The sequence below is a fragment of the Puntigrus tetrazona genome, chromosome 21, assembly GCF_018831695.1.
Source record: "Puntigrus tetrazona isolate hp1 chromosome 21, ASM1883169v1, whole genome shotgun sequence".
NCBI classification, from domain to species: Eukaryota; Metazoa; Chordata; class Actinopteri; order Cypriniformes; family Cyprinidae; genus Puntigrus; species Puntigrus tetrazona.
In genome coordinates this window covers 14,927,068-14,948,930 of record NC_056719.1, presented here as the reverse complement: position 1 = coordinate 14,948,930, position 21,863 = coordinate 14,927,068, and the positions used below count along the sequence as shown (strand labels likewise).

Here is a 21,863-nt window from a genome sequence, read left to right as displayed (position 1 = left end):
CTCTCTTTTTTTCCAGTAGATACATCAGAGAGGAGAGTGAAGGGCAGCTAGATTGCAGAAGAGTAGGAGGAGGAAGAGGAGGGAGGAAGGCGCTCGCACCTCCCGCTCCCGAGGGAGAATAATTGCTCTGATGATGTTAGCGGAGGAAGGGAGGGAGCGTGACGTAGCGCGGGAGGCGTGAGGAGTCAGGGAATACCCTCATGAAGAGAGACAGAGAGGCTGTGTGGGTGTAGGATGAAGAAGCGCTGTCAAATGTAAAACCTCTCTCTCTCTCTCTCTTCTCCTTCAGTGGTGTGTGGCGTGAGAAAGCTGAGCCTCCAGACCATGTTTAAAGATTCATGATGCAGAGTTCTGCGTCTCAGCAGAGAGCTCCACTTACACACACACACACACACAGAAGACACAGAACACACACACACACACTCCATATGCTTCTGCACCAGCACAGAAACATTATTCATGCTCACATGCGCCATGAAGATGTGTGTAAACTAAATGCAGCTTAGAAGTGAAGCTGAAAAAAAATTGTGTAATCAATTTCTGACTGAGTACGTTTCTCAAAAAAGACAAAGACTTGAAGTAGAAAGAAAGGCTAAAATATTTTGTTATTGTAAAAAATACTCCAAATACCAACTGAAAAATCATATGCTTTTATTTCTCAAAGCAAAAAAAAAAAAAAAAAAAAATATATATATATATATATATATATATATATATATATATATATATATATATACAGTATATATGTACATGCATGTACATATTTAGGAAACCATAACATTTATATATTAAATACATTTATATATAAATGTATATTTAAATTATATGAATATAAATATATACAGATACACATAAATATTTTCTAAGTATATACTGTATGTATGTGCTTTTATACATACTTAAGAAATACACACAGTTTGACATATATTATGTCAAAAAAATATTATTTTGGATGCTTTCAATCACAAGTAATCATTTAACATCAGTGTGTATATAGGTTTCACACACACACACACACACACACACACACACATACATGCATGCATACATACTGTACATACTATATTTTCATACTCAGTATTTCTGTCAGCAAATACATTTAATCAAGATACAATAATTGAGAAGAATTCATGACTGTATGCATAAAACTTTAATTCAAAGGGAAACAACATTATTTTTCCAACATTACTTTTCATGTTTCAAGCAATCTTTTTTTTTTTTAAACTACACTTTTTCATGCTTGTTAAGTAAATGTATGTTGAATCAAACATGTTTAAAAAATATAATAAAAAAACATTTGATATAATTAGATGGCTTAGCATCACTATAAAGATATGAGCGTGAATGAGAATGAGAGTCGTTATGCAGCATATATACGAATGTATGTAAAAATGATCATGCAAAATAGAATAAAGGATGGCACTAAATGTCTCAAACACTTATCCATGTTTATCCCTTGCACTGCAGCAGAACGATTTAGCAAATTTCATGTTAGAATTGGCCGTATGACATGTTATGCTTCATAATGCAGCACTGTTCTTGCTTATCACTGCATGCCGCTATTTATAGTGATTCCCAAGAGCAGAGAAAGACTCCCATCTGAAAGAGCACACACACACACACACACACACACACACACACACACACACACACACACACACACACACTCATGCTGAGGAAGACAGTAGCTGCAGTGGGAAGGGTATAGAAAAAAGGTAAACTGCTGAAACTCTCATAGTGAGAACTTGAGAACGAGGTTAGACAGAGAAGGTGAGAAAAATCACGGATATGATTGATGGGCACAACACCACATGAAAAGAGGTGAAGGAAGAATATAAAGGAGGTGAGACAGGAAATGGAGGAGGGAGAGAGAAGAATAGGAGGGAGATGAACAGCATGAGCAATATTTCCAAAATCATCCATCTGAAAGATTGTGCATTTTGCTTTTACCACGAATGAGGTACAAAATAACATCTTAACCACCTAATAAATGAAGGGAGAAACCATATGTAATAATTTTTAATCAACTGGTTTACATTAGCTGTTTTGGATCAAGCTGATTTGCTGTTATGAAGACAATACATAAATAGACATTTGTATTTATGGACAATCTAATAGTTCATTCAAAAAATAATCATTAAAAAATATTTAATATAATTAAAACATAATAATAATTTAAATAAAACTGTGATAAATATGCTGTAATAAATTTGAACAGCAGGTCAACAGATTATGTCAAAATATATGGAATTGTTGATTTTATGATTGAAAACAGTCGAAAAGGGCAAAATCTTTGTAATTAAAAACTTTTACATTTTAAATGGAGGAGACAGTTCATAATGAACAACTTTTCAATGGTACTTTTCTGCTAGTTTAATGTTGATTAACATTAAACTAGCTAGTTCTGGCATTAAGAAAGATTGGATTTATGCCTCTAATACGTGAAAAAAAAACAGATTGTGTTTGTAAAATACGATCATTTTTGGACAATGATACAGACTTCATATATTTCTTTTAGCATTACCAATATGCTTTACTTCTTCTATAGCGCAACCTACGACTTTATGGCATTGTCTAAAGCCTTAGGCTTATACAGTGATCAACTTTATGAGCAATTTATCCAGGCAGCTTTTTTTTCGACAATGTTGCTTGGGCGCTTTTCCATTGAAAATGTGTATCAAATTTCTGTCTGGATAATCGTTTTTGGGCTTGTCTGATTGTCCATTGACGGCAATATTCCCCAACGTTGCCCAATTGTTTAAAAAGCTGCCCGGTGTATCATCAGCTGCCGTCAGGCCTGAAAGGCAGATGATCCCTCAGATGACCAAAAGGATAATTGGCAAGAGAGAGAAAAACGCCCTCTAGTGGTTGGGCTCATCACTTCAGCCAAAGCTGTTTTGCCTGCATTACTGCCCATGCATTAGTGATAAACACTTTCCGATCACTGCCTGGCAACCGTAAGTAAACACGATGTGCACTAAATAAAGCTATATCTTTAATTGGAGCGCTACCTTTCCAAAAGCTACACTTTTGTACCTATTAGGTACACTTTAAGTACAAACACGTACCTTTTGTACCTTTATTTCCGAGAGTGTGGTTAACACTCAAAGCTCTGAAATAAAACATAAAAACATCAAGTTTTAAAAAAAGAAAATCTTGAAAACGCTGGTGCTAGCAAGTGGCTAAAAAGGTTGTTATGAGCATTAAACGTCATTAACAGGTAAACGCATTTACTCTATAGTCTATATACTCTATATAACTCTATAGGTCATGTCTAAATTCATGATGATGCAAACAATTCAATGCTTTTTATCACTGCCATGTGTAATTAGGTTAAGTTTGGTTCAAATGCACATGAATATCATTATAGACAAAATAGAATTATGAAGCAAATGTTATTTTCTGCAAGAGCCACCTGAAAATCCGGTAACATTTATTTAGTATTAACTACGACTTTGCTTCTTATTAACATTTACTAAGGTAGTGGTTAAGTTCAGGTATTGGGTAGGATTAGGGATGTAGAAGAAGATCATGTAGAAGAAGGCATCGATATGCATTTAATAACCGCTAATAAATGGCTAACTTTCAAGTAATATGCATGTGAATAACCAACTAACACTAAATACAAAACAAAAATGCTATTGGGTTTTTATGAAGGAAACTATTATGATGCTAACTCAATGCCCTGGTAGCTTTGTAATCAACAAAATGAACATGTACCAGCTTTCACAGAGCATATTTTGATTATCAGAATATTTGAACTCTTATGCACACTTTTGTTTGAGTTATGTTTCCTAAATCAGAATTCCAAAATCAAATTCCTACTGTATCACGCTTACGCATCTGACTTTATTCCCGATACGAGCGATTCATATCTAGAATGAAAGCCAAGCGTCTTGTCTTTGTCAAAGAAACCTGCGGATGCATGTGAAGCAGAGCTGAGCCGGGCTCTGAGATGCTGGAGAGTGATTATCTTTCAACACTCTCATGTCTACATCTCATACAGAGGCGCCCGTGTAAGTCTTTGGAAGAAAACAAACGGAAAACACCCCCGAAGAGACGCAGATAGAGCCCCGTCGGAACTGTCAGAGTCATGCAGAGAAGGGAAAACATATAAAACTGACTCGAGGTCTGGCTGACTTGAACATAAATGACCTTTTAAGATGAGAGCGTCCCTTCGGTTAATGCTGCCTGTCGCTTAAGTCATCACAGATGGCGGAACTTCTATAGCGATGAATGGGAGACGGCGGCAAAATTGATTTTTGCGTTCTCATTTGGCCCAAAACAAAAGAAAAAATTTCCCTATGGCATTGATAGCATTTTGCGTGACCCCTCCAAATATTATAGGCCGAAACTAATTTTTGTCTTTCATACTAAAGTGTTTCATTATTAGTGTTTCTTTGTGAAGTTAATCAGAAGTTAATATGAAAATCTATTTTTGTGTATCATTAGCGGTGCACATTAAAACAAAAAAAATATGTTGGTAACTAAATCGTTTTTTTCCACAAAACTTCAGAAGTGTATGTTGGCTCATCTGGATGTTGTGGAATGTTCCAGAAAACTAGAATATCAGAAACAGAGCATTACAGAAAATGTTCTAGAAAAGTATCTTTATAAAAAAGTGGAAAATTGCCAACTATACTAAACCAATGTTTTACAATTAATAATACATTTTCAAAAATTTTCCCGACCTAAATTTTTATCACAATATTGATGCTATATGTGAAAATAAGAAATATGATTGTTAATAATTACCAAAAAATGTAAATTTATTAACAATGTATTTTTTTAAAAAGAGAAAGGTGCTAAAATTTAAGCCCAGGTTATATATATATATATATATATATATATATATATATATATATATATATATATATATATATATATATATATATACACAATACATGATACATTATGTATATGTTGCTTCACAGCATTTTCAAAGTAGGCATTAACTTTTGTGTTTAGTTTTAAAACAGCTATCATCTAAAACAGCTTTTATACAAAAAAAATGTATTATGTTGTTTGTAGGTATACCACGTCAGCTCATTTAAAGTAGCCCTCAAAGTTAATTCCTTTATCGTGTTTGGAACTGACACACGCTTACACTAAAACCAAACCTAAAACTGACAATATCAGTCCATCACATCAGGAACAATACCAGAATCCATTACCACACCGATCACAACCACTGGTGAAGTATTTTCACACTTTTCACATGTATTTTCATACCAAATAACAACGCTTCTACAAGCTCTATTATCATCACTCATGTCGTTTAGCGTATGTGTGCGATCCTGTAAAAGGTGAGCTGCCGAGCAAGTTCACCGTGTCAGTAAAGCCACACATTTAGAGCTGGTTATGTAATGCAAATGTCAAAATGCATTGGTTTACATATTAGCTTTAGCCCTGATGAACGACCTTTCATTGTCGCTAATGGTAATTTCAGCCGTGCATTGCATGACTTTTGAATTGTGCTTCTAGTCACTAATGAACGACTGACGCAATCGAGTTGTCATGACATTGTTTTCCTGAGTCACTGGTCTGGCTCTGCTGTTGACCTTCAGCGATTCTCGTACCTCACAAGCCATTAGAATCAAGAAACATACGCCCATTTTCCAACGCACAAAGAGAACGTTTCATCCATTTAGCGCACTGTTTAGCGTCTGACATTTCAATGCCCATTTGAGAGTCATTGTCACGTCGCCGACGTATGCTGATTTCGTCCCGAGCTCTTTCAAAGCTCTAGGTAAGATGAGCAGATTCAGCTGTCTTTACTGCTGCCTGCGTATCCCGATCACTGCGCATTACAGGCAGCTGCGCAGCCATTATATGAACTAGCCACAGAGCAGCAGCTGTGCACACCATGATACATCCTCAATAAATAACACGTAAACCTGGCTCTGTAAAACCTCCAACTCAATGAAAGCAGCGCAGATCACAGAGTGAAAGAGAACAGCAAAAAGGTCGGTTTGCTGAGAAAACATGCTTGTTTCCTCCCGTGCTGAAAAGATACCTCCTTATTTGCAGGCTAAATGAGATTCAAATGGATTGGAAGCGTTATTGTTTTTTCCACATGCATGGCTTTGGCACCTCATTTGGCTGACAGTGGTCAGTCATTTTCTCTTATTTACATTTTTTAATTGAAAAAATATGAATTGTTTTTTTTTTTTGTACATTTAATTAATCGCTCGAATATAACTTTAAAAACTTTGTTTAAAAAAAAACCGGGGTCTTTTTAATTGTAATTATTTTTATATTATTTTAATAATATATATTTTATGCTGTAGAATCAACATGCGTGTGTCAAAGTCAACAATCTATTAAAATATTCGATTTTTTTTTAAATGGTGAGGTTACTTCGGTTTTAAAATGTCATTGTGGTTTTTATGAATTAATAATTCATTATGTTCTTTAAAAAAGAAGCTTTTACTTTGAAAAAAGGATTTTCTTTTTACATTCAAGGTGTAAGGAAAATATATTATATTTTATTTCTGATGGTTACACTGTATGAGTCATTTAATTGAAGAAATAACATGAATTTGAAAATGTATCAAGCGTTCTTTATGAACCAGTTCTGAGAGTTGTAAAATTAAATGTTGTAATATTACAGTAGATTGGATTATCTACTGACTGAGTTTGGCTTTAACGGGGCTTCTTAACCTACATTTACTTGTATTCCTACTGGCATGCAACACTCTTTACTTATTCATGAAGACATGCTTCTGCCTGTTCTTGACTTGAGAGTGTTAGTATGGAGGAGGAATTCATCCAAATCTGCATTTTTGTAATGCATGTGTGAGTGAGGTATGATGTAATGTGCAAAATTAATTCCCTGTAAATGTAACACATAATTCCACACGTGTTTACTGTAAATGAGTGGTTAGCCTTTAGAGCACTCTTACAAATGAATTTCCGGCAAAATCACAAAATATGATGCAGCTAAATGGTTTTTCTCAATATACCACTATCCTTGAGATTAAACACAATGTTGTGTTTTATATTTCCTATTATTTATTAACTTTAATATATGCATGTAATATGGTTAATATATGTATTTTATATAATTTACGTTATTATGTGTTATGTTACTTTGCTACTTAATTACATAAATTGCATACTATATATATATATATATATATAATATTTTTTACTATTTTTTATTTTATTTTCTTATTTTTGTTTGTTTAATGATTGTAACTTTTTTTATTTAATTTCTTACAAGGCAGTTGGAAATAAAAAAAATGTGTAGATATTCAAAAATAGATACATTAATAAAGCCATCTCACTGCTTTTCCACAAAAAAACGTTCCATACACCACTGAAATATGATGACATAAGTTCCTTTAAAGACTTCTTTCATGACTTCTACTGCATGGTCACGTGGACATTTGTCAATCTTCGTCATTTGTGTTTCAAACATCAAGTAAATGACACATTTTCTTGTTCGAGTGAACACAGTTGTATTAGTCAGACACAAACCCTTCAAACACAGAAGCATCATCACACCTAGGATGCGTTTCCTGCTGCTGTGCCACTCTGGTAACCATGCCGACCACACAGATGGCCAATCCAATCTATTCCAATCAGAGCAGTGGCCTCCGCCACTCTTGCGAGGAATTATTAATAGCTGACAACCCCAGAGCCACATCAATCTCTCAGCAAAGCCATCATCAGCTGAGCTCTCATAATCATCCTGCTTGATGAAGCTCCGGTCCGCGAGGCTCTCCACAGAGAAACACGACCTCACAGCATCTGGAGGTCAAGCCTGAAAAGGCCCCTAGATCTTGCGAACAACCTCTCTCATCCGTGCGATGGTTCTGTGTACGTCTGAATGATGACCTCTAGGAAAACTGCGTGCCAGTTCATGTCACACCGCAATCTGCTGTAATAATGAGAATTTCTGTGTTGCCGCTGGCTTTATATTTCATCTACATTTTATTGCTGGAGAGTTTCTGTTTTTTCTGCTGCTTTTGGACATTAATGAATGGGTATATAAAAGGATTTCTGATCGCTTATCTACAATGTTGTTTTACCCTGAAATGTACTAATGGTCAGATTAGATAATACATTTTAATGCAAAAACAAACTAACGTAACTGATCATATTTTGAATGAGTCATCCATGCATGTTTTAATATTTTTGACGAAATTTGTTTTTGCCCCTAAAACCAACTGCATATATGGACTGAGATCGGTTTCTGTTTTAATAGAGAACAAAAGGTCTGTCACATCTTTAACTGCCATTTATGACAATTAAAGGGATTTAGGGTTACAGTTAGTAACTATCTATTGGTTTAAATACAGATACTATGCAGACTTTGACCACATAATTAACATTTGCGGTAATATTTAAAAATCGGCCTTGGAAAAACTCATATTGGATAACCACATCATTGCGGACTCCTGTGGTGGTCCCTCAATTTATGGTGATTATGGCCCTGGTACTTTTGGTTTGAAGAAGAGAAATTTAATTTATTCAGGTCACCTTTTCAAGTGGCTATAAAAATACAAATGTTCTTCATTTTCTTCTGGGACAAAATTACACTGTTTCCCGAGAATGACAGGGGAATACATTTTCATTCCAAGGCCATAGCAATAAATTCTCAGGCCTTTTTTGTGCTCCAAGAAATTATATATATGTTAATGGATGTGGTCTTGGTGTACTAGATCTGTTATGCACACTGCTGCTGCGGAGCAAGTATGGACTAACTAAGGCCAAAAGAAACAGAGACACACTGCTGTAATCGTGTAAGATATGATTCTGCTGTATGAATTGGCCCACCTGGTCTAATGGCATAAACATACCCGGGTGCGCTTTTTAGCAAGACACAAAATACGTGCCAGTAAATACATATCACTGCGGTTTCCAAAAGAAATACACACTAGAGGCAGTAAAATCTTTTATTCCACACATTTACAAAGTTTCCTTTAATAAAGTGTCATTTTCGCATGAAGAATATGTGACTTCAAAACAATATTAATATGCTGTAAGATTTGAAAACTGAGGCTTTTGAATGTTAGCTTCACACATATCCGGCTTCATATCTATGGGTTTTCATAGACGCTAATTCAATTTTGCGTAAAGGGAAGTTGAAACGGCTCAGTTGAATTAAAAAAAATGTCTTTTCATACCAGTTCTGCACTTGTTAAGACTATCGGGGTAGGTTTAGGGTTGGATTTAGTGTAGGGCATATTTCCAACATCGTAGCAGGGGTGTCCAAACTGTGGCTCGGGGATGAATTTCAAGCGCCAAGCATAATTTATAAAATGTGCAGTTTCACAATATCACCACACAAAATTTTAGACCAGATGTAGCGCTAAAAAGCGAGTGATAACAATTTGATAACTCGTTTAATTTGTGCACAGGAATTTCTGAACGAGCTAAAAGCAGAAGAGCAGAAGATTTGAACCGTTCAAGTTTAGACAAGAGGTTTCCATACAGACCACAGATTCCGAGGTGATCTAGTTTAAAGACAACCTCAACAACACTGACGCGAAAAATAGAAACGTTGTGTGACAGCATTGCAGTAAGAATACTTTTTCATCTAAAACCAGCAACATTCACAATGTATTTATTGTAGTAACAGTAACAGTGGTATTGTGGCAGAAATGTAGGATAATCTTACATTTTTCGTGTAGACATGAAGGCCAACTCAATGTAATGTAAGGGAGTAAAGAAATATTACAGATATTTTTGATATAAGCATTTTTGTATTTATTTTATATAAATGTGTTAATGGACATAAAGTCAATCTATGTTATAATTATGAATACATTAAAAAAGGTAGGCATATTTATGTCCTCAACAAAACTCAAGCTACTCCCACTGTAAACTTAAGTTTGGTTACCTGAGCATTAACTTTTAGCATCAGTCCCTGGATATTTAATGTAAGCAATGCATATTTATATCAACATGGGTTCTCATAATGAACATGAAATGGCATTACACAAAAAGTGCACAAAGCTATGTAGTTTTACGAGACCAGGTTAGAATAGTCATACGTGATCTCATTGTAGACCTAGACATGTGGAGCTGGTGGAGGTGGAGGTTTTCTCATTTAGATTTAATCTCTATCTATCTAAACACAGTCACACACACATCAAAATGTGACAAAAATACCCATCATCCAATTAGTATTCATTACTCTTGTCATGTGGGCTTATAATAGTAGGTGTGAGCAATGTCACCCGCATCGACTTATTTAATTTGTCTGTCTATACAGACAGTTGCTCTTTCCACTAGTTTGTCTTCGTGCGAGGTGGCAGAGTGGATATTTTTCTGTGCAAATACAGTGCTGCAAACATTTTGAATAGTAATTATCTCAGTCTGCGAGAACAAGTATGAACGTGATATAAAAATCTGTTGCCGTCTTACTGCTCGGGGAGAGAGTGAACAAGGAGCAAGTTGCCTTGGCAACCGAAAAGACTTGTATGCTCATTCAAAGCGGCAAATTAGATTTTTGTGGCCAACTGGGTTCGTTTGCACAGACTTCACCAGCTGATGAGCTTCTATTACTGCTTGTTCAATATCTTTTGAGATGTCAAAAGGAAATCCAATACAGAAGCCCTGTGACTTTGTGTGGACTGAATAGAGAAAGACAGGGAATGTGCTATATTTGTCAAGCTTGATAATCTTGTATCCACTTTCATCTGTTCACAGGCTCCGATGGATTGAACAATAAGAGCAGGAGCCGCGAACGGTGTCCACACAAAGGAGCGTGCAATAATTCACATGATCATAGGGAATCCTGTTAATGCCTTGCTAGACAAATGAAGGATGCTCTGTTGTAGGTTATATAAGGTGCCATTTGTCTGTTTGCTTTGAACTCGTGCTAAATTGCTTAATTATGCTTGATTTGTGCAAAAGGGAGCCTCTTGACATCATGTGTTCTTATGTCTGATTTTATGGCATGGAAGCTTTAAGCCATTGAATGTTTTTAAAGGTCATAATTTGATTAATCACCTTCAGAATTTGACTGACACTGTAATATAAGGATGGAGCGCTTGAGACTTGTTTCTGAAAATTTAATCTGACACATTTCATTTGGATATGTCCTCAAGACAACATTCGCCATGCAATTATGCTTTTTACGAATGCCTCATTGCCTTTCTTTCAATTTATATCCTTTCAGATATACATACATATACTCCGGTTCAACAGAGTATAGGAGAAAGGGTTTTATTGCGATTTATTTTTATTACTCAACATGCAGAAATTTCTTTTGACAGTGGAGTATTATAGATGTTTAGCACAATGTTTAAGCTGCTTGCTTCCTAACAATGAAAGAGAATAATGACCATGGGCTGTAGATGTCCAAAACCACTTTTTATTTGCATTTACATTTTTATTATTTATATATATATATATATATATATATATATATATATATATATATATATATATATATATATATATATATATATATATATATAATATATATAAACAGATCACATGAATGCAATTAGTAATATCATATATATATATATATATATATATATATATATATATATATATATATATATATATAACTATTTGCATTTTTATTATTTATTCATATGTATGAATAAATGAAAGTTTGCATTTTTATTCTTTCAAATAATCATTTTTCCAATAATAGTTTGTATGCATGTTCCTGCTGTAGCTACTTTTTTTGTTTTTTAGTTTATTAGTTTTTTTACCAACATAAAGGTAAAAACATTTGAGAAAGCATATTTATTATAAAGAAACAGACTGAGTCTGAAAATTGCCAGAAGTGTAGCGGTTTCACTTTGTTATAGCATAATCAAACAAACAAATAATATAATACAATATAACATTGTCACACAATAAGCAAAGTAAAAAAAAAACTTATAATGCAAAACTCTTAAAAGACACTGCAATCACTGGTCTATACTCTGTCGCCATCTTGTGGCACTGTAATATTGTTGTACCTCTCAGGACAGATGACAAGCTTAATAAAGGTATAATAAACATTGGCCAAAAAAATGCAGCCACATTTTAACTAGATAATTTGAGAGAAGTATCTCTAAATTCACTGGTTACTCCCCATGGACTCAGAATGCAACACTTTATACATTCTGAGACGAAGCATGAATATGTGGATGTGCTTCAAGTGTTACATATCTGTCTCTTTTATTATTAATATTAACACTGTTAATATTGTGAGTGATATAGACACATGGTCATCCACTAATGAGGGGCCACAGGGGACATATTTGTTACATTTCCCCTCATCAGTGTCACCATGGTTCCTCTCTGTTGTTGCTTGGCAACCGTTTCATCCTGCAATTGAAGCAAACATCAAAGACTCCATGATTTCAAATCATGCAATTACACAATGGGATAATTTGAGATGGAATATTATGTGATAGCCTTTCATTATTCCAATTCATTATCGCAATTAATCCGTCGTAATCATAAATAATCACGCTCAAACAATGCTTCAAATAGCCAGGACAATTCGCCCTTTCAGAAATGTTGCACAGTCACTGCAGTTGCCTACAATACAGAGGAGTCAGAGATGAGCTGTAACAATGTCACTTTGACCGCTCAGAGATGACCTACAGGGGATGACAGGTTATACGTCTCTGTTTAGAAGGAAAAAGATAGGAGGAGGAAGAAAAAATCTTTTTGAGGCATTCATTTGATTAGTGCTCATAATATTATGAATATGATCTTCATGATCTTCTAATTCTTATAATTATATATATATATATATATATATATATATATATATATATATATATATATATATATATATGTATATATATAGCCACTGATTGCATGTAATCATAATCAGATTGCAGTTACTTTTCATGATTACAAATGACATTAAATTAAATTAACATTCAAGTCGGACACCGATTTGAGGTTAAAACTTTAAAACTATTTTACAACACATTTGTTGCACAACACATTCTCGTTCGACCGGTTATGCCAAAAGTAAATCCAAAAGTTGTCAAAATATACCACACAGTATATATTATATAAAATATAATACCAAAAGAAATCTTTTACAGTACTAAGTACATTTAAAAAAAATGCAATGTGAAACCAGTAACAGATGCCAATTTGTAAAACATGCGTTTTAATTACACATTTTTAAAAAATCATCACGGATTAGACCTTTTAATGTTCTTCAAATGGAACGAATTAAGTTATCCAGGCCTGTAATTAGTTGCATGTAACACAGTTGTAAGAGTTTAACAAACACACACACACACACACACACACACACACTGTCTGGGACACACGGTGAAGTCAAAACTGACACTTATGGGTTTGCATGAAAATAGGTTGTGTGTGTGGTGTATCGGATTCTGAAAATGTATGTCATGTGCTTTTCATGATGCATTATTTAGTCACGTGACGTATAGGAGAAGAGAATTAAGTATTTTAGAAAAATTATTAAATGGATAGGGCACTAATTCCTACATGACTCAGGTTTATAATAAGCGTGAATGGGAATGCTTTACCTAATTTGGAACACGAAAAGCGTTTGGCATATAGTACAGTAGGTGGCGATAATGCGAGTTATTCTCTATTAAACAAAAGAAGAAGAAGCCGTGCTGAGGTGCTATTTTCTGCGTCCGGTAGGTGGCGCCGTGGTTGACGAAACGCACCAACATACAGCAGCGCAGAAGAAGACGAGGAAGCGCTCTTATTTACTTTTGTTGTCATCTCAGAACGCATTTATTTATTTATTTTGTTTCAAACATTAAATATTAGACTTCAATCGCGAGAGAATCTGTTGCAAGGCCTAGGGAGAGGTTTGTGTTCTTCTGTTACCGAGGGCAGGGAATAGCGGATAATAATAATACATGGCAGAGGGCAGCAGCAGTCTGAGCAGCGCTCCTCCAGGAGACCCCCAGCTCATCTCGCTCATAGTGAGGCACCTGAAGAACAGAGGCCTGTTTGATGAGTTCAGAAGAGACTGTCTGGCGGACGTGGACACCAAGGTGAGAGCCAGCGGTGCATAGAAACAACCGAGGCTGCGTCTCAAAACACGGGGGGGCTTCCCACAGCGGCTCTGGGCGTCTGAGGCGCCCGCGAAGGATCGCTTTTAAAACACAAAGTGTGTGTTTGTGTCTTCCTGCGTGTCGTTTACCTGTCAGTCTACCACCCGAATTGCGGAAATGTTAGGAACACGTTTTTAAAACGTAATTAAAATGAAGCTCGGTTCAAATTTGATGTCAGCTACAGGTCTCAAAACAGTTGGCATGTTTTGCAGCATCTTCTCTTCTTTTAAAAGCTTCTTTTGAAGACGTCTGGCCGTCAAGGTTATGAGTTTCTGGAGTTTTGATGTTGGAGTGTGGCCCCATGCTTGCTTGATATAGGTTTCCACCTGCTGAAGGGTTCGTCTTTGAATGTATGCATATATTCACTCAATAGGTGAAAGATCTGGTCCACAGCAGGCCACTTCAGCACCCTGTCTCTTCTGCTTCGAAGCCACGCTGTTGTAAAAGCTGCAGTATGTGGTTTTGTGGCTTTCGCCCAAATAGATATCATCTGGAGGCATATTTTGCTCTAAAAACTTTCTATACCTCTCAGCATTCATAGTGCCTTCCAAAACATGCAAGCTGCTCGTTCATAGCACTTTTGCACCACCATACCATGCTGGCTTTTAACCTAAACGCTGATGACGTTCCAGCGGTCTCCCTCCTCTTCAGTATCTGTGCTTTCCAACAAGAATTACAAATTTGGACTCGTTTGACCATAGAACGCTTTTACACTTTGAAACCACCTTGGCCCACAGGACACGACAGAGCTTCTGGACCGCGTTCACATATGGCTTCCTTGTCACACGATAGAGCTTTAGTTGGGGTCTGCAGACGGCACGGTGGATTGTGTTTACCGACAGCGGTTTCTGGAAGTATTTCTGTGTCCATTTAGTAATATCAATGACAGAATCATGCTGATGAGTGATGCAGCGTCATCTGAGGAATCCGTTAATGAGGTCATGCACTGATGACAAGATTTGCAAAGCCTGTGCAATTTGACATTGAGGAAGTATTTCACAATTGTTTTTTTACACACTCTTTCACAGATCAGCAAGCCTCCGCTCAGCTTTATTATTGAGAGACTCTGCCATCCCTTTTATAGCTAATTATCTTACAAACCTGATGTCAATGAACTTAATTGGTTGTTAGATGTTCTCCCAGCTGAATATTTTATTTTATTTTTTAAATGTCTTGCTTTTTGAGCCCTGCAACTTTTTTGAGCTGTAGCAGACATTAAATATAAAATGAGCATATTTAGTGTATAAAAGTGTCAAATTTCTCAGGTTAAACATTTATGTTCACTATATTATATTCCGAATAAAATACTGGCTCATGTGATCTCTCTTGTCTCTCTCTCTCTCTCTCTCTTTTGTCTATCTATCTATCTATCTATCTATCTATCTATCTATCTATCTATCTATCTATCTATCTATCTCTAGCCGGCTTATCAAAATCTGCGACAGAAGGTGGACAACTTTGTGTCCAATCATCTCAGTACTCAAGAATGGAATCCATCCATCAACAAGAACCAAGTGAGGAATGGCTTGAGACAAAGCGTAGTTCAGTATGTATCAACTCGGTGGACATTTGTCGTTTTTTTTCTATACTTCACTGCGTTGTGCGGTGCTATAATGCAAGTCTGAATTATAAGTTTTGTTGCAAATGTTTTGAATTATATAAACTTGGTCTTTTTGGCACGGTGTGAAATTTGGGTTGTTTTAGGGAGCTCATATTAAAAGAAAGGTAGTTTATGCATTCCGTAATTGCATTTAATAAAGTTTTGGTTTAGTTTCTATTTTTATTGAAAACGTATGCTTATTCTCACAGGTCAGGGATGTTGGAATCAGGGGTGGACCGTATCATTACTCAGGTGGTGGACCCTAAATTAAACCATATCTTCAGGCCACACATCGAGGACGCCATTCATGAATTCCTAGCCGCAGAGAAGAAAGAAGAGGGCACACTGAATTTAGCCCCTGACGTTGAACAACAGGAAATGACTAGCAACTCCGGAGCCAAAACGCAATGAGGTACAATAAATTAATGTTAAGAAATGTTGAAATAAGATGCTTATTAGATCTCATATAGTACTGCAACCAAACAAAAAATTATCCTTGGTGCACACCTAATATTGAAACTGTTGTGGTTTTGAATTCAACCCGTAAAAAAAAAATGACGCATTTTTTTTTTTTTTTCTCCAGGTACAAGGATACACTTTTTGCTGTCACATGAAGATCACCTGATGTCCTTCCATGCCTGGCTACAGTGAATGAACAGTTGCTGAGCACTGGAATATTGGAAGTTTGCACTAATTAATGGTGGTTGGATTATTATTAATTTTTTTTTTTTTAGCATGCTAGATGAAAGCAGGTCGTCCAGCCCATGCTTTTGATGTCTGGTGTAGTTCTTTCAGCACTAAATAGCAACTAAATTTGATTTGTCCAAATAAATCCATCTCAAAATAACACCTGATATGAAATACTTAATTTTTATTTGGCTGAAGCCTGACGGAAATGATCCTTTTTATACAGCTGGATTTGTGAAATGCTTCTCATTTATTTCTTTCGCTATTCTATTCTAATGGGACTCATAGCAGCGTTTTTACAATAAATGTAACTTTTTAAGAAAAGCCATGTTTGTTGCATCATTTCTAGTATTGTCAAACCTCTGAATTATTTCAAGAGGTTATGGTTTGTTGTGGGAAACTTGCTACGTAACATCATATTCCTGGACATTTTTGACATGAGGTCTTCACCAGCATTTTTATGGTTCCATCTGGACATTAACTAGAGCGAGTGCCCTCAAGAGTTCACCATGTTCCGTACCATGCAGAAACAGTGTTAGATGATTGAAACCATTTGGGGCTAAAAGCTTGTCGACCCTGAGACCGTATTTAAAATCTCTAGCGTCCTCGTGGCATGAACTTCCAGAGAAGAGCTTTTTGGTAATAGAAGAGCCTCAGGAGAGGTGTCATGTCCCGGCATGGGACAAAGGTCGACTGCTCCAGCTTGTTTCTGTCTTTCAGCACCTCCGCTCTGAGAATGTGCTGTACAGTCAGATGCTCGGTCAGATTGCTAAAGAGCTTTGGTCACGTGTCTTTTGACATTTGCTGCATGTTGCGGTGAAGCTCTTTGCAGTAGGCGCTGGCTCCAAATTCTTGAGGCACTGTTTTACAATTGTGCAGATGCGTATATTCAAATCGAGTTGCTTTATGATTCTGTTGTAAATACGGTCAGTAATGAGATGCACAACATGTTGTTGGTAATGTCCCATCCACGGACTCTGGGTTCTCATTCGCTGTGCTTGATAGCAAAATGTCGTCCGTAATAGCCCAGGTGCAAGCTCATATTTCCAGTGCCGGTCTTGGCAGAGTTACTGCAGACTCTGTCCTGAACCCAGCGTCCACTCATGCCTATTAAGATGCTTTGCTGTAGTTCCTCCCCATCTGATGAAACCTGATCCTGCGCTCATTTGAAAGCCACAATGGGAATTGAGGGACTGTGCCGAGCTGTCAGCAAGCTCCTTGCGGAGCCTGCCAAACATCCAAACCCATGTGTTCGCTTTTACAATTTTGAGAAGGCCAGCAGGGGGTGTGGTTTTACTGTGTGTGTTTGATGTTCATTAAGCAGGTATTTTATATTTTTTGTGCGCCTAATTCACACCAAAAGTGAATTACTGAAGCGTATTCTGGCAAATGAATGTGTCTGGGGCTTGCTTGCTTTGTTGTCATATTTAGTTTGAGAGTTGCGGCATAGGCTACCAAAATGAATTTGTCTATCGAATAGCACAAATATAATAACTATGTACTTTAATGGTGCTTTTTACTTTTCAATTTCACTTTCATGTTTATTGCATGGAAAGAGTTTACAGAAAAATAATAAGAAACGCATAAGAATCAAATAGTTCTCGAACAGGCTAAATAAGAAAAAAATCTCTATTTGCTAAATTTCTTTTGAGACTAAACTGGTTTTATAGTGACATCAGGGTGTATTTTATTATTATAACCCACTTGAAAATGTGTAATTCGTTAGTTTATCGTTTTACCCCTCCTATTGTACACTCAAATGTACAAGGGGTCATAGGGACGAATTTTGAAGATCCAGCTATGTTAGCAGCTTGTGTTATTCCAAGAATTATGTGTAGATTACTGTGCAGATGAATTACGGTCTCCGATTTCATCCCCCATCAGCTCTCAAAGTGTCGAAAGAAGTTGTCCAATGTTGAAAACTTGCACTGTGTGAGGAAACAAGTGACACAGCACTTTTGGCCTCGGATATGCGGCAATTAAATCCCGCTGCCCTTTGAGAGGGTCGGTAATGTAGTGTGAAATTGTATGTTTAGGGCATCGGTTGGGGGGACGTCTCAGCTGACATTGCATTTGTCTTCTGGACATTATAAATCACCAGAGTAATTACCGAGTGGGGACGGGAGGGAGAAAATCCAACCGCCCATCCACCCCCAGCCTCTCCCGAAACACAGCTGCTGGTTGCTCTCGAGTTGGCCTTCCAAAGCTCAAGCCACAACAATGAAATCCCCATTCCTCAAAAAAGTCTTGCTGCATCTGTTGAGTTTAATTGCACTTCAAATTTTCTCACCCCATGGTGGAGGAGATGCATTACAGTGGCAAACTAGATCAGCCCTGTTCTAACTTTTTCTGCCCAGATGTTGAGGAAGCCCAAGTGAATTGTCCCGCTCGACAGGAAAGGTAATTTTCGATGCAGCTATTTGTAGGAACGGAGCAGCACAGGAGTCGAACGTTGCTGAAGGTTGTCACCGTGGCCTAAATAGTTTCCCGGGATGCTTCATTGTGTAACGTGTTATTGTTACTGTACTCTAATTACACAGCTCTCTGGAAATCCTGATTCTGGCCGGTCAACCGCAAAACACGAGCAAGAACGCTGTTTTCATATTCAGACCCAACTATGTGATTGTGGATGCATACGTTTCTATAGCTCGAATTTGTAGAAGAGAAGGTTTGAAAAAGAATGCATTAACCGATAACTAGAATGCAATGTAAAAGTGCAATCTTATTCACGGTGGTAAAAGCATCTGCCAAATAGTTTGAGTTAACGTTTAGTAGCTTAAACATTTTAGAGACAATATTTTGTGTATTATTTGTCATTATCAGTCTTCAGCTGCTTATAGTGGAATTTCATAATGAATTAATTTTATAGTTATTAAATTCAACCAACCAACCGGAATTTGGGATTTGTATTGTTTTATTAAATTTGCATTAAATCTTACTTGTTTGTTTCAAAGCAGCTTTCCAATATTAAACAATCTCTGTTGTATGAAGCACTATAAACTTGCCTGGATTAATCTGTTCTTGAACAAAACGGTTAAGTGAATGATTTAAATGACTCACTTTCTCACATGTACCCTAAAGAATAAGACATTGTAAACTCATACACACTGAAAAAACATAGAGAGTATTTCAGTGACTGATTCACTTATACAGATGTAAACACATAGTGAATTCTGCAGTTGAGTATCGACCTCTTTAGAGTTTTAACCTTTGGCTTACAAACCCATGCCTAATGCATGAAACACAACAAAGCTTTTATGTACGCCAGATCCTGGCCAAAGTTCTTGCTATTAACCATTGCTATCCAGAAAGGGACAAATTATATATATATATATATATATATATATATATATATATATATATATATATATATATATATATAATAACTTTGTATAACTTTGTATACGTTACTTGTGCACCCAAATATTTTTATCCGCTACATTATTAAAACCATTACAACCCAAATACACATCAACAGTAATAATGCATGTTTAACCCCTTTTTTTCTTTTCCTTTTTTGCCTTTAGACCTCTGGAATGTGTGAAACAAGAAAAATTGAGAAAGTCTTGTGCTAATGGACATTCTGTACAAACCCAAATATGTGTGTACGGTATGTACGCTGTTAAAAACAACATATGCTAAATACACAAATGCCCACTCACAGCCTTGACCCGCTTCTTCCTGGAACATACTCCATTATGTTTATGTTCTCGATCATAACAATCATCGTACCTTACCGTAATGTTTGTACAATATACAAGCTGTAGTCATGGCAGCGAAGTGACGTTTGAATAGCGTGACCAACAGAATACTTGGTGTCATCCCTAAGTGTACATACACATGGTATTTTGCATTCCTCCCTAACACCTGGAATTAAGAAAGGCTTTTCCATACAAAAGAATTTAAAAAATGGTAATAATTATATCCGGCTGAACCATATCTCATTCAGCAAAAGCCCTTAAAGGTCTTATCAAACCTAAATTCCTCCCTTTCAACATGATCGTGCTGAAATACAGTAGTTTACTTGTGCGTAGTGGTCTTGAAGCCCGCTGTACATGATCTACGTGCTGCATGTTTGCCACAGCTGCTCTGATCATAACATAGAGTACAAGAGTTCATGGGTACATATATTTGTAAGAATGTGTTTGTAGGACAGGGGTCATCTTGCGATCAACAGTGGGGTTAAACGAGGTTAACGCCAACAAGTTGTGTAAATCTTCCCAAAACGGTGTGTAGGCAAGAGATCAGACACTCAGAAGCACAAACAAAGAGCATAAACATGACATACCCTAAAAATGTTGCCTGGCAGTAGAGAAGACGTCCAATACTGCTCCTAAAGGATCGATATATTGCAGAGTTTCAACATGCTCACCTGGAAGTTTCTAATAAGTCTGAAGACCTTTATTACTTGGGTCGAGGTTTGTTTTATTAAGAGTTGGGGCTAAACTCTGAAGGACTGTAGCACTACAGGTCCAAGCACTCTTTTCCACGTAGTTGCAATGGATGAGGCTGATCTTTCAAGTCACCCTTAAAGGGTTACTCCACCCCAAAATGAAAAATGTGTAGTTTTGTCATTAATGTCATTCCAAATCCATAAAAGCTTTGTTCGTCTTTGGAACACCATCTCCATTATCACGAAACCCATGACACAATGATCACGGCGTCTTTCATTCACAGTTTTTTTACGTTGGCTAAGGCCGTGCAAAAAGACGGCCGCTTCAGAGTTTCTGCTGCTGGTGCGAAGCATAGACTGTAAAAAAGATACAGCTCCTTCCTTCCACTATAGCCAAATCATCTCAGTATCGCCGCTGTCATTTCAAGTAAATGACGTCTCTAATGTCTACACAGTAGAGACTTGTTTGGAGCCTGAGTCTGCACAGTGTTGTCATGAAATGGAGCCACGGTATCAAACTCCTGCAAACCCAATCAACAACAAACGACATGCCCTTTTTTTATAGCGACAAATTACTAGCTAAAATCAAATTTACCACGAAACGGGCAATTAAACATATCAATTTGAGAATAACTACCATAAATGGCTAAAACCATATTTCGGAAAACTGTATTGGAAGTGTAATTTTTTTAATTTCATTTTGACTCACGTCCTTTTTTGTTTACATGGATAGGGTGGGGTTTATGACCTGTACTGCAGCCAGCCACCTAGGGGGCGATCAAAGAGCCAGCAGTTTGACTTTCCAAGATGTGTGAGACACACCTGGTGGTGCGAACGTAACCAGGATAATGGCTCAAGGGAGAAATTGGTTCTCTAGGAATTACCCTGCTGGCTAGTTCCAGAACTAAGTACCTAGAACTACGCTGTGCAAAAGAAAACACCCTTGCATTGCGGCTGACACAGAAGAGCGTACCAGCAGATACTCTCCAAAATGGCTGTGTTTTAAAGATGAACAAAACTTTTACGGGTTTGGAACAACATGGGTTTAAGTGATTATTGACAAATTTTTTATTTTCTGTAGAGTAACCCTTTAAGTCGTAGAGTTTCTTTCTTATGTTGAACACAACAGGTGTTTTGAAGAATGTTGTTAACCAACAGCTGT

The 21,863-nt window shown here is 36.7% G+C and overlaps 1 protein-coding gene across 1 annotated transcript; it reads left to right on the top strand.

Annotated features, from left to right (window-relative positions):
- Nucleotides 1-13,599: 13,599 nt before the first annotated feature.
- On the top strand, nt 13,600-16,636 carry bod1 (biorientation of chromosomes in cell division 1). The gene is made up of 4 exons (XM_043222106.1): nt 13,600-13,961; nt 15,443-15,567; nt 15,831-16,033; nt 16,205-16,636. The coding sequence occupies exons 1-3, from the start codon at nt 13,824-13,826 to the stop codon at nt 16,030-16,032; spliced, it is 465 nt and encodes a 154-aa protein (XP_043078041.1). The 5' UTR covers nt 13,600-13,823; the 3' UTR covers nt 16,033; nt 16,205-16,636.
- The last annotated feature ends 5,227 nt before the right edge of the window (nt 16,637-21,863 follow it).